At 44.0% G+C, this 14,670-nt stretch overlaps 1 protein-coding gene across 1 annotated transcript in view; it reads left to right on the top strand.

The window, feature by feature from the left end:
• The window catches only part of OTOGL (otogelin like), a 205,828-nt gene that overhangs the window by 45,746 nt on the left and 145,412 nt on the right, over positions 1-14,670 (top strand). Inside the window, exons 24-25 of the mRNA XM_060245136.1 lie at positions 5,888-5,995; positions 8,308-8,446. Coding sequence (XP_060101119.1) covers positions 5,888-5,995; positions 8,308-8,446 — 247 coding nt within the window. The remainder of the gene's footprint in view (positions 1-5,887; positions 5,996-8,307; positions 8,447-14,670) is intronic.

Consider the following 14,670-nt stretch of genomic DNA (forward strand, 5'->3'; position numbering starts at 1 on the left):
CTAAGAATAAATCTGCTATGTAAAAATAAATGTGTTGTCTGCACTCTATAAGCCTGCACTCTATAAGCCTGCACTCTATAAGCCTGCCCTGGCAGGGAGGGCGGGATATAAATAAAAAGTATTATTATTATTATTATAATATAATATTGATCCAAATTAGCTGTATATTTAACTAAAATTTTAACAACACCATTCCTTCCTTAGGATCTCCCTTGGTCTTTTAAAAACCTATAAATTCATTATTAATAATTCCATATTTGTTTACCCACCAGAACTCAGGAATCCTTCTTTCCAAAATTTAAAAACTTTTGAATTCCTTTAGTTTCTATATCCATATTACACCAGAGAAAACCAACTTAGCATAACCCAGACATCACACTTCGCTTTTTAAAATCACATGTCAGTTCTTATTGAGAGTTCCATATCCAACTATCCACAAAGAGGAAAAAAGTTCAAGAGTCCTTCTTCCTGAAAGATTTCCATATCTTAATTTGCTGGCCGGGATGCACCTTCTCTTTTCTCAGTGTGGCCTGCCCTCTCAATAATGGTAAGAAGAATTCTGTGCCATTTCTTCCTCTCAGCATAACTTCACTCAATCTTGATTTCCGGTCTTGTTTTGTAACTGCACCATAAGGATCCATTTTGGTTTTCTTTTGTTCATTTTGGAATGGATCACTTTCCCATTTTAATTCCGCAGACGTCACCAGAATCTCTTTAGCACTCAACTTGTGTAGTTCGCTAGCTTTCATCATAAAAGCTCCCATTTGCTTTCTAATCAGCTGCATTAATGAGCCAAGATCCTGTTGCAGAGAAGTAATATTCCATAATATATCTTTTTTATAAGACATTTCGCTTAGCAGTGCCATTTTTCTCTGTCAGCAAACTCAGTCTCTTAATCCAAGTTGAAAAGTAGCTTAAAGATCCTGTTAAATCGTCATTCCAAACCAGCTCCAGCTGAGCTTTCAAATGTTATCATTTCAATTGCAGTCAAACGACAGGGACAGATCTCTATAGAATATATCTCATTTATATTCAGATCATATTGCAGCCAAATAATAGTCTCTTTAACATATATCCAATTATAATCCGGGTCGATTTAAGTATTTGTATTCAATCCAATTCAAGTAATTACTGATACTTAAGATTGCTCTTTGTGTCACGGGCTGGGGCCGGGTCAGGCAAAGTCCAGGGGCAGTCCAAGGTCTGTAGCTGGTGAGCAAAGAGGGTCCAAGGCGCCAAAACCGAATCACAGTCCAGGTATCGCAGGTCAGAGGTTCAGAAGCCGAAGTCAGGGGGGTCCAGAAGTCAAAGCCAAAGTCAGGGGGTCCAGAAGCCAAAGTCAAAAGCCAAAGTGGATGCTAGAACGTCAGGTAAGTGACTAGTTGCTTCCACAAAGCCTCCTCCCAAAGCCCACAGCTATATAGCCCTCTGCTGTCTGTTGCCCATTTGGGCTAATTGCTGGCTCAGAGAGGCAGCCAGGATCTTGCTGAGACTCAAGCATCCTCACTCCTAGAAGGGCCAGAATCCTTTCAAAACTCAGGGCTCAGGGAGCATCTTGCTCGTGAGCGTGCCGCCCTCCTCCGGTCCCTGAGGTCCTGACGAAGGCAGTCACGCACATGAGCCACCCGAGAGGGTGAGGCAGGGGGGCTTGGATCTTCTCCAGCAGGAGGCAGGGGCACTGGTGCAGGTGGCAGGGGCACAGTTTCTTCTGCAGGCTCAGCTTCTTCTGCAGGGTCCCCAGCACCCATGACATTTTGACTTTTCGAGGCCTCATTCGTAGGGGAAGTAGGCGTGTAATCAGCCTCTATCCCTTCCTTTGAGCTAGCCGTACGTTGTTAAGTAAAACGACCCATTAGCCAGTGGTATTGAAAGCTCACATACTTGGCAAGTAGAATTGCCACGTTAAAAGTAGAAAGGCGATACATCAAAAGATTACTGAAAGAAGCGAAAGCAGTTGGGCGTTCATCTTTTCCTGCTGCGCCAGCTATCATGGCGGCAGAGCCTTGGGACATGCAAGAAGCACGGGAGCAGCTGCTGCTGTATCCCTAGCTTCCTGCAAAAGTCCCATGCCGAAGAAAAACTCCTCCAGGGGCTTCCTATGATTCCTGCCTGATTCAAAGGTGCCACAGGAGGACGATCTGCAGACACCCCTGAAGTCAAGATGATGTAACCTGGAAGCCGGCAAGTTTATTGAAAATCATAATCCTTGGGCAACACCTTCATGACCAGGGTCCCACATATTTGAAGGACCATCTCCTTCTGTATGTTTCTGTGTGCTAACTACAGTTGTCAGGCAGCCATTTGTTGGGTATCCTACCACTTAATTTGACCACTCTGGCATCAACCAAAGGCCAGGCCTTTTCCATTGTGGCTCCAGCTCTGTGGAATAGGTTCCCTGAAGATGCAAGAAAGGCTCCCTCCTTGGAAATCTTCAGGTGGCACTGCAAGGTCTGCCTGCTTCCCAGGGCATTTAAAGGCATTTGAATGGCAGGGGGGAGGGGGATAGGGTTGCCAAGTCCAAATCAAGAAATATCTGGGGACTTTGGGGGTGGAGCCAGGAGACTTTGAGGGGCGGAGCCAGGAGCAAGGGTGTAACAAGCATAATTGAACTCCAAGGGAGTTCTGGCCATCACCTTTAAGTGGACAGCACACCTTTTTAAATGCCTTCCTTCCATAGGAAATAATGAAGGATAGGGGCACCTTCTTTCGGGGCTCATAGAATTGGACCCACTGGTCCAAACATTTTGAAACTTGGGGGGTATTTTGGGGAGGGGCACTAGATGCTATACTGAAAATTTGGTGCCTCTACGTCAAAAAACAGCCCTCCCCCAGAGCTCCCGATACCTGCGGATCAATTCCCCATTATTCCCTATGGGAATCATTCTCCATAGGGAATAGTTGTCCAGTAGACATTTCCATCCCCCTCCCCTTTCTGATAACCCTAAAGCGGGGCGGGGGGGAGGGTCTCCAAACCTGGGGATTGGCAATCTCTCTCTCTCTCACACACACACTGAGTCTGGTTCCTCCACAATGACATCTGAAAAGAACAGGGGCTGTGCTCTCTCTCTCTCTCTCTCTCTCTCACACACACACACACACACACACACACACACACACACACACTTAGTTGCTCTGAAATGAAAGCAAAACAAACCGAGGGACTGTGTTGCTGACCCTTCTCATGAAGTACGTCCTGCTCAACTTTAAAGACACACAGACACACACGCATTTTGAAACGGATCTGTTTGCAGGTTTCTAAACCTGCCCAAGATCTAGAGCTGCATGGTGGCTGTGGGGGCGGGGGGAAGCCTAGGGGATCCCCCACTGGGACCTGGAGATTGGGAAGCCTAGAGGGGGAAGAGATTTGGGGTTTGTTTGTTTTGTTTTAACAGAATATGTTTTAACTATTATTGTAAGCTACCTTGAACCAAGAGGAAAGGTGGGATATAGATGTTTTAATAAGTAAATAAATAAAGTATTGGAGTGGATCCAAGAATCCTCTAAGAAGCCTTTTCCCCTTAACTTGCTCTTCCATTAGAGGAACAGACACTTATGTCAGAAGAAGGCTACTTAGACTGGAATAAGACTTCAAACTTGAGTCAACATGAAAGGTGGGGTAAATAAAATAATAAATGAATGAACTTCTTCACCCAAAGGGTGAAGAAGTCCAAATCAAGAAATATCTGAGGACTTCTTCACCCAAAGGGTGATTAACATGTGGAATTCACTGCCACAGGAGGTGGTGGCGGCCACAAGCATGGCTACCTTCAAGAGGGGGTTAGATAAAAATATGGAGCAGAGGTCCATCAGTGGCTATTAGCCACTGTGTGTGTGTGTGTGTGTGTATATATATTTGGCCGCTGTGTGACACAGAATGTTGGACTGGATGGGCCATTGGCCTGATCTAACATGGCTTCTCTTATGTTCTTATGTTCTTAACTTCGATCACAGGAATGACATAAGAACATAAAAGAAGCCATGTTGGATCAGGCCAATGGCCCATCCAATCCAACACTCTGTAACACAGTGGCCAAAAAACCCCAGGCACCATCAGGAGGTCCATCAGTGAGGCAAGGACACTAGAAGCCCTCCCACTGTGGCCCTCACAAGCACCAAGAATACAGAGCATCACTGCCCCAGACAGAGAGTTCCAACAATACACTGTGGCTAATAGCCACTGATGAACCTCTGCTCCATATGCTTATCCAATCCCCTCTTGAAGTTGTTTATGTTTGCAGCTGCCACCACTTCCTGTGGCAGCGAATTCTATGTGTTAATCCCCCTTTGGGTGAAGAAGTATTTCCTTTTATCCGTTCTATCTTGACTGCTCAGCAATTTCACTGAATGTCCGTGAGTTCTTGTATTGTGAGAAAGGGAGAAAAGTAATTCTTTCTCTACCTTCTCTATCCCATGCATAATCTTGTAAATCTCTATCATGACACCCCTCAGTCGACGTTTCTCCAAGCTAATGAGCCCCAAGAGTTTTAAACTTTCTTCATAGGGAAAGTGCTCCAAACCTTTAATCATTCTAGTTGCCCTTTCTGGACTTTTTCCAATGCTATAATATCTTTTTTGAGGTGTGGTGACCAGAATTGTACACAGTTTTCCAAATGAGGCTGCACCATTGATTTATACAAGGGCATTATGATACTGGCTGACTTGTTTTCAATTCCCTTCCTAATTCCCAGCATAGCGTTGGCCGTTGTTATTGCAGTCGCACACTGTCTTGACATTTTCAGTGAGTTATCTACCACGACCCCAAGATCTCTCTCTTGGTCAGTCTCTGCCAGTTCACACCCCATCAACTTGTATTTATAGTTAAGATTTTTGGCCTCAATGTGCATTACTTTGCACTTGGTCACATTGAACCTTATTTGCCATGTTAATGCCCACTCACCCAACCTTGACAGATTCCTTTGGAGTGCTTCACAATCCTCTCTGGTTCTCACCACCCTGAAAAATATAGTGTCATCCAGAAACTTAGCTACTTCACTGCTTACTTCCAATTCCAAATCATTAATTAACAAGTTAAAAAGCATCGGACCCAGTATTGAACCCTGCGGTACCCCACTTCTTCCTGCACTCTGAAAATTGCCCATTTATACTCACTCTATGTTTCCTATTAATTAGCCAGTTTTTGATCCACAAGAGGACTTGTCCTTTTACTCCATGACTCTCAAGCTTACTAAGGAGCCTTTGATGAGGAACTTTATCAAAAACTTTCTAGAGGTCAAGGTAAACAACATCTATTGGGTCCCTTTTGTCCACATGTTGGTTCACCCCCTAAAAGAACTCTAACAGGTTAGTGAGACAAGATCTTCCCTTACAGAACCCATGCTGAGTCTTCCTCAATAACTTTTGTTCATCTATTTTCCAACTTATTCTCTCTTTAATAACAGTTTCCACCAATGTTCCTGGTGGTAGGAAAGTGTTACAATCAGGGCTTTTTCTTGGGGGAACACAGTGGAATGGAGTTCTGGAACCTCTTTGGGAAAACAAAATTCTCAAAAAATGTTTAAAAGTTTATGAGGGGCACCCGTGTGTTTTTCTTTCATTTCCCTTTTGAAAGTTCCAACATCTCTTTTTCCAGAAAAAAAGCCCTGATTACAGTCCACCCTCTTAGCTCAGGTTTCTAGCTCTAGTAATCTTCTTGGAACTGAAATTATATATACAAATATCCATGTGTTCTTTTTGTTACATTATGTAGAACAATTTATATAAAATCATCACTGATGAATTATATCAAGTACTAATAACTTTAGTCTTTCCTGCTATTCAGGCAACAACTAGCAGGGGCTAGTTGATATATGGTACTTCTTTAACTGAAAGATAGTTATTAATTTCTGTAGAAGATTTTCGGCTTTAAATTAATGTTGTTGTTTTCAAGAATGGCAGAACATAAAGGAAAATGCTATGTCCCTGATAGCTGCCCATGTACGTGGAAAGACTGGGAATATATGTCAGGAGAAATAATAACTACACCTTGTTATACATGGTGAGTAATTGTTACTTTTCATTACCAAAGTATTAGTTTGTAATGACAGGATGAATTTTTGCATTAAATATTAATTTATGGGATCACATTAGCTTTCATGAATTATGTAAATTGATAATTGAATATGAAAGACGTTCAAGTAATAAATTAAGAAAAAATGAAAACAAGTTTGAAAAGAGAACCAAATGGCATATAAAATAATGGTTGCTGGTCCTATATTCTGTCTTTCTCAAGGCTAAGAGTCAAGTAGTGCCTTAAAGACTAACAAAATTTGTGACAGGGTATGAGCTCACTTCTTCAGATTGCTCTTTTCTACTGTTACAGACAGACTAACATTGCTACCCATCTTGATCTTTCACAAGGCTATAAATTGATATATCAAAACCAAGCATGGTGTAGTGGTTATTGGATTAGGATCTGGGAGACTCAGGTTCAAATCCCCACTGTGCCGTGGAAGTTTGCCAGTCATACAGTTTCAGTTGAACCTCTCATAGAGTTGTGGTAAGGATAAAATGGAAGAGAGGAAAACAATATAAACCACTTTGGGGCTCCATTGCTGAAAAACGTGTGGGTGTAAATGAAATAATTAATTTAAAAGGTGCATATGCTACTTTTAATGAAGTTTGTGCATGGAGATTAAATTATAATTTTGCTATAAAAGTCTAGCTATTCTTCATGATGCAGTAAATGGCATTCTCAAGTATGATAGTGTAACAATAAAGCAAATAAAATCCATATGCCACAGTTTTAAAGCTTGTAGAACCTGATATTGGTAGTTTGGGCTTAGGTAACTTACTCCTCTTTAAGAGCTCAAATTGATGAGATAAAGATCCCATGTCTTTCTTGGTCTATAAAAATGAAAACTGCAGGCTCCTTCAAACTTCAGTTTGATTCTGGGCTGTGCACAGAATACTTGATTTGGGTATATTTGAAACCAGGCTTCTTGCTTTGTTGTTAGAATTTTAAAGAAGAAAATATATGTTCTTTAAAAACAATAACATTTCTACTGTATTTACTGAAATGCAAAACGAGGCTTTTTCAGGAATAACCCCACCCACAAAAAAAGAGGGTGTAATCTTAAATTTCCATTAAAGTTATACTTTTGTCCTTAAATGTAATGTTGTTGTTTTCTTGATATATATTATTTTGTAAGTGGGTCATCTTACATTCAGGGTCATCTCTCTTTTGAGTTAATATGGTATTTAAAATACAATTTTGAAAAAGCAATTTTGAAAAGGAAAATCTAATGGAGGTTGAATGCTTAAAGTCCCTCTCCATTTCTTTTATGGCCACATGGCAAACAGAGGTTGTAAGAGCTTGCAGTTTTGTATGTTATTAATGGAATAAAATGTGTGATCTTTGTTTCATTTGTTGGAGCCCTAAGACTGTTTGTCATTTGTGTTGTAATATTTGAATATGCCATAGCTTGGACTGTTTGCTATATTTAACCATCAAAATATGTGTACTCTCACTGTGTATATTAAGATTCATGGACAATAGCAAGGAAATTTCATAATTTTTATTTATATTCTGGATGCAGGATTTTTAAAAAATTATTCAGGATTTATTCAGGATTTTGAATCCTTTATTCAGGATTTTGTAAAATGGTCATATCTTGATTACCAGAAGAAGCACACAGATGAAACAACTCATTAATTTATGTTTTGTGGAAAGAGAGATGTATCTTCGGCCCTGTTCACACAGCGTGTTGAGTCCGTGTTAAACTGACCCAGTTCTGTTCCGAATATATTTGTTCTGGATATTATCGATCAGACTGCCATACTGCAATTCGAATCACTCCGTGGTGAAACCGTCTTCTGCCATCCACATGATGGCACCATGCAGTTCCTATTTTCTCCACTTTTATGTGCATCATGTGCATGCGCATAAGTTAAAACATTATGTGGTTATGCAGTTATGCGCATATCGCTAAGTAGTAAAAAAAAAATGGCGACCGTAAACCGGATGTCTGAAGCTCCTTTTGCACCAGGACAGCCTTCAGACATCCGGAAGTTGGTCGAGAACTATCCAGACGGGGAAACTATGAAGTGAAACTGGAGAACTCAAAAAACACCGCAATGGAACAGGTAACAAAATACTCCGGTTCCGAGAAGGCTTTTGGGGGAGGGGGGGGGGCTACTACGAGTTAATACCGGGAGGCAGATGTTGCTGTCTGATCAGCCACTTTTGATCTGGTATGAAACAGCAGCGACAACTGATTATACTGTGCGTCTAAACAGCCCCTTCATTTCCAACCCACAATAGATTTCCACTCAGAAGTTCTTGAATAATTTTTTATTTTGTTCCTACAGTGCTTGTCGACGTGGGATATTTAATTGCACTTACTATCCCTGTCCTGCTGTCTGTACTGTTTATGGGGATCGGCATTATTATACCTTTGATGGACTAGAATATGATTTTGTCAGTGATTGCCAAGTTTATTTGGTAAAGGTAAGAAGACCTTTTTGATTTTTAACATGCACATACCTGTATTAATAATGACAAACAATGAGCGTCAGCTCAACACATGAAAGAAGATACACTGGCAGAAAGTGGGTGATGGCTTCACAATCCAGATGCAAAACTATGTGAGCTGACTGGAATCTGTCACACTGTCAAACTAAGCATTCCTTTATTTTCTGAATCTGGTTAAGGAGAAGAAAAGGAAAAGAAAAGATGGTGGCTTGGATCTTATTCCTTCTTTCCAGTTTCTTAGGGTTTTCCTCCATTGTGGTTTGCTTTCCTCTGGCACAAGTTGCTTTTTTCTCATTCAAGACTCTGGTCTTGTTTGAGGGAAAAATACTTAGTGCCCAAGAAATGCACTCACTGACAAAAGGACCATTTTTGCAACAGAAGACTAATGTGCAAGCAGAAGGAAGGTATAAGGATCTGAGCCAGTGAGTAATGTTATCTCCCCTTCTTTCCTCGTCCTGGGTATGTTTGTGCAAAGCAAGAGATTCCCCCCTCCTCATTTTTGGGAGCACAAATGAGTATCTGTTCAAGGTGGCAGCATTAGCTTGCCTATGTGCAAGAGTAAATAAATGTGCAAATAGTTGTATGTACACAGGAATACTGATCAGAACCTTCCTATGACTTCTCTATTTCTTAATAAAATGTTCATATGATCAGTTCTTTCTAGGCTTCCCAACCCTCCTGCCCTGGCGGGGGACCCCAGGATTTCCACCCTCTTCCCCCGCTGCCCCAAAAAACGGAAGCGGGGGGAGGGGGGAAATGGCATCGGGGAGCGCAGCGAGCCGCCGTGCCGCTGCCGCCCCCTCCCCGCCCACCGCAGCTGCTCCTCCGAGATGGGCCCAGGCTGAGCCCATCTTGGAGAGGCAGCTGCGGTGGGGGGGGGGGCGGCAGCGGCACGGCGGCATCGCTCGCTCTGGGATGGGAGAGTCCCAGATGTGTCAGGTAAGGGCGCTATGAGAAGACCACAAGGGGATGGCCGCGGCCACTGCATATCTCTATCAGGTGAGAAGGAAGGGCTGATGGATGTAGTCCAGCACTTCGCAGGGGTAAAGGGAGACACACATAACGCCAGCGGGCGAAAAGTTGCAAAATAATGAGCCAGAAGACCTGATGCAGAGAGAAGGGGCAGGGCAGAGGGAAGAAGCCTTGGGCCAGATATGCGCATGTGCATAGGGTCGGTTTCAGTGCTCAGAGCCAAAGCGCATGCGCCTTCATTCGACTGCTTTTTGAGACTGTGCAGGCGCCCCATATTGGAGGTGGTGTATAAGTGAGGGACAGGTGAAGTCCGGGGCATGCATGCGATGCAAAAAAGTTTTCTTGTACACTCACAGCTTGCGCCTGCGCTGAGGCGGTAATAACAGCCACATCCTCCAGCTTCCTGGCTTCTTTCTCAACCTCCCACCCCTTTCCGGCGAGCGGAGAAGAGGCGGCAGCGGCGTCGCCCGCTCCGAGACGGGGCGGCTCACCACGCTCCCTGGCGCCGTTTCCCCCTCCCCCCTAGCTCCAACCCAGTGTCTCCTGGCTCCACCCCCAAAGTCTCCTGGCTCCACCCCCAAAGTCCCCAGATATTTCTGGAGTTGGACTTGGCAACCGTAGTTCTTTCTACCTTTGGTATGTTGTGATCCGCCCTGAACCCGTTCATGGGAAAGGGCAGAATATAAGCCTACTAAATAAAATAAAATGAATAAAAATAATATTTGCTTTTAGCATGTATTAGTTTCCCATCCAACTTGGATGGACTAAATAGTTCCTGTGCTTTTATCCATTTTTCAAAGCATGGTTGTGTTCATCATATGCTGTCAGCCTTTCTGGGCAAGGCATTGCTTTAAGTTGAATGTTTATATAACATCAGACATAAAACTGGCACTATAATTTATAAAAGCAACAGATATCCATAAAATATCCATAAAAAGAATGCTATAGCCAAAAAGACAAAGCTGCCATGTTTCATTTTGGACTCTATTTTTGTTTTAAAATATTTTCTGAACCAAAGTGTATTTGTCTCAATGAATATGGTGGGCTTTTGGTGGGCATGGTCTTTTTAATACTGAAGTGTTGACTTACTTTAATTGCCATCTTACTTTAGATTGTAAACCCATTTTATTTTAAAATTACAAATGAACAAGCAGCAAAACTGTAAGGTCTTTTGGGGGTAATTTAATTTCCTCCTATTTCTCTTCCCCACACTATTTATTCTGAAGCCCAGCTGCCAGGGTAGCTTTCTAGCAGCCTTCGTCCAGATGTGTTCAACGCATGCACTCATACTTGTAGAACTTTTACAGACTTTATTGACATCCCAAGGCCTTTAACAGAGTACTCACTGCGCCCTGCTGTATCGGGTGGGACATGCATGCTGAAATGGCTCTTACAAGTTACGGATGTGAGGTGAAAAGACAGACACATCCCCTTGGATCACCATGTTGAACAAACAGCTTAACAAAGGATTGCAAAACAGACAGGAAAGGGGCAGTAAACTTTCCCGGGTCCGCAGAGGGGGCTGAACTTTCCACAATTAGCCAATTAGGGGGAACTATATAATCCCACCTGACCTACAGCATCTAAAGAACTATGAAACCCATAATTCCAAGCATTTAAAGGTACAGCATTTCCTTCTTCTTACTGCATTAATTCTCTGCCCTTTAGCGCAGGCAGAACACTATTTCTTCTTTCTCCCCTCTGACCAGCCCTCATATCTTCTCCACTTTCCCTGTGTGCTTGACTCCCACTCACTAACCAACTTTTTATCTGCCTCCCCCACTCTTCAGATTTATCTATCATTTTTACTTCATTTACATCCCATCTGCAAGACCATCTTGTTTCGAATGGCCTTCACTGATTAGAACGGCTAAGTAAAGTTTGCCATCTAGGTAATAGCACAAAAATATTAATTTTACTGTTTTTAGAATTTTAATAGATTTTAATTAATTGTAGTTAAAATGTTGTATTGTACAATGTATATACTGAATTCTTGTTAGCCGCCCTGAGCCTGCTTCGGCGGGGAGGGCGGGATACAAATAAAAAGTGATTGATTGATTGATTGATCTATTCTGCAGTTGGAATCCACAGCCATTAACATCATTCTCCTCTCCTACATTTTATCCTCACAATAACACTGTGGTCGTTTTCGCACTCACCTTAATCAGCAGCGACGACCCTCTTCACCGCGCAGGATCTGCGCGGATTTCGCACTAATTGCCGCGGAGCACCCAGAAGAGCCGGAAAGTCCCGGCGCTTTTGCGGCGCAAACGGAAACTGCCAAAAACCAGTTTCCGTTTGCGCCGCAAAAGTGCCGGGACTTTCCGGCTCTTCTGGGTGCTCCGCGGCAATTAGTGCGAAATCCGCGCAGATCCTGCGCGGTGAAGAGGATCGTCGCTGCTGATTAAGGTGAGTGCAAAAATGACCTGTGAGTAGATCAGACTGAGAGTATATGACTGGCTCAAGGTTACCTAAAAAGCTTCCATTGCAGAGTAAGGATTTGGACCTGGCTTTCCAGATCCTAGTCTGCCATTTCAGCCACTATGCCACACTGGTTTCCCATGAGGTGACTGCTGTTGAATATGAGCAAGTAGCAGGGCCTGGGTGAATCACGCAAGTTGCTGGTGGACCTAACCCTGTTGTGCTTTCGTTCAAACATCAAAACATACCTGGAAAGTGCCATGCCTCCTCCCCCTGCCTTTTTCTGACAGAAAGTCTGGCAATACTGTTTTGGTTGCCTAGCAGTGGCCACTGATGGTATTCATGTCTTAAACTTACAGGTGCTGAGAGCCAGTTTGATGTAGTAGTTAAGAGTGGCAGACTCTAATCAAACCTGGGTTTGATTGCCCACTTTTTCACATGCAGCTGACTGGGTGACCTTGGGTCAGTCCTTGAAAGAGCTGCTCTCTCAAGTGTAGTTCTCAAAAGAGCTCTCTCAACCCCACCTACCTCACAGGGTGTCTGTTGTGGGGAGAGGAGGAGAAGATTGTAAGCTGCTCTGAGAATCCAAGTGAACGGGAGGGTACAAATCCAACTCTCCTCTTCATTTTGGGGAATGGATAAATCCTGCTTTTTTAAGATTTCAGATTTTTCTGCAAGCATTTCTGAGGTTTGTAGAGATGTATGTCTTGTCTGTCTGAGGCCCTACTCTCCTGATTTAAGTACTCAGAGACAGGGCCATGCTGAGAATTAAATATATCAACAGTATTCTCTTGCAACTTAAAAGGCTCTTGTGACTACATGTACTTTACAAACTTAAACCAGTTTTAAACTGGATCATATTGAACTGCAGAAATTGGAGTTTTTAGATTGCTGAGAAAGCTAAGGAATGTCTAATATAGATTCTTATACCCACAGAGAACCATAATTTCCTGAGGTCTTTGGATGGGAGTCCTAACAATTCTACTGCTTTTGGTACATGCACCCTTTGCTGGTTTGTTTAAGATAATAAATCCTTAATAATTAAAGCCCTTTCATATTGGCAAGCCCAAGCTCCCTCATTGGTTGGGACTGGATGGGACTGTGGTGCATCAACCTTTGGCTCATCAAACTATCAATGAAGAGTACTTTTGTGCCATTGGTTGAGTCTGCTCTTTTCTCCCGCCCGAGTGGCTGTTGCTAGCCAGTCAAGCTGATTCTGTCAGTTAAAGGCAACCAACCTTCGTTCTGGCAGTTACTGGCTCTCTTACTCTCCCATTGGCTGAACTGCCTGTTGCACTGATTCACAGAGGAGATAAAGAAATCCTTCCCTCGATTGGCTGAGGGAGAAAGAAGGAGGGAAACAGCCAGATAAAGGCAGATAAAGGACTCCTCCCTATCCTCCTCTGGAAAGGGAAAAGAAATGATGTCCTGTGACAACAGACCAGATAAAGAGGGAAAGTGCGACCCAGGGAGAGAGACTGAAGGGAACTCAGACGACTAGAGAGGCAATGGCGGCGTACTCGAGACGAAGCGACTCGAACATCTTATAGAGAGATTATGAAGTCCTATGAGGTGGCAATCAAAACTGCAAAGAGAACATACTTTGCGGCTGAGATTGCGTCCGCAACATCGCGCCCGGCACAACTATTTAATATAATCCGGAGTTTAACAACACTGCCTCAGGGCAGACCAAATTGTAAAGAATTGGAGATTGGCTGTGAGGCTTTTGCGAACTTCTTTGCGGACAAGATCGCGTCGCTCCGCCTCAACCTCCCTGCAACATTGGAGGCAGTTAGTGAAACCGAGGCCCCGGGCCTGTCTTCGGATTATGTTCTGGATGGTTTCAGCCCTCTCAGCTTGGAGGAAGTCGACAGGATCCTCTTATCTGCACGCCCAACAACCTGTAAATTGGACCCGTGCCCCTCCTGGTTTATTAAATCTTGCCAGAGGGAGCTTAGATATCCTGTACGGGATATCATAAATAGATCCCTCACGGAAGGGCAATTTCCAACACAACTTAAAGAGGCGGTGGTCCGTCCCCTCTTGAAAAAAAAACATCATTAGACCCGGCCCAATTGGCACATTATCAGCCGGTCTCGAATTTGCCCTTTTTGGGCAAACTTATCGAGAGGGCAGTGGCGATGCAGCTACAGACTTTCCTGGATGACGCTTCCGTCCTTGATCCCCTTCAGTCCAGCTTTCGCCCGGGCCATGGGACGGAGACGGTGCTGGTTGCCCAAGTAGATGACCTGCAACGGCATCTGGATCGGGGCGGCTCGGCGGTACTGATGCTGTTGGACCTATCGGCAGCGTTCGATACGGTCGACTATCAGTTGCTGGCCAGCCGCCTTGCCGATGCGGGGATCCAGGGGTTGGCCTTGCAATGGCTTTCCTCTTTCCTTGAAGGTCGGGGACAGAGGGTCGCTATTGGGGATGAGCTGTCCCGTAGGCACACGCTTGATTGCGGGGTGCCTCAGGGTGCGGTTCTTTCCCCGATGTTATTTAACATCTATATGCGTCCCCTCGCCCAGATTGCCCGAAGGTATGGGCTGCGTTGTCACCAGTATGCTGATGACACCCAGCTTTATCTGCTTATGGACGACCAGCCGGTCTGCACCTCACAATATCTGGACCGGGCATTACAGGCTGTGACTGGGTGGCTCAAGCAGAGCAGGCTGCGGCTAAATCCGGCGAAGACAGAGGTCCTTTGCTTGGGCCGTCGGGGTCCGGGAAGGAAAATACCCCTCCCGGTTTTTGACGGTGCGCCGCTGACTGCGACACATAGAGTCAGGAGCCTGGGGGTACTT

This window comes from Heteronotia binoei, chromosome 8 (assembly GCF_032191835.1).
Source record: "Heteronotia binoei isolate CCM8104 ecotype False Entrance Well chromosome 8, APGP_CSIRO_Hbin_v1, whole genome shotgun sequence".
Lineage (NCBI taxonomy): Eukaryota > Metazoa > Chordata > Lepidosauria > Squamata > Gekkonidae > Heteronotia > Heteronotia binoei.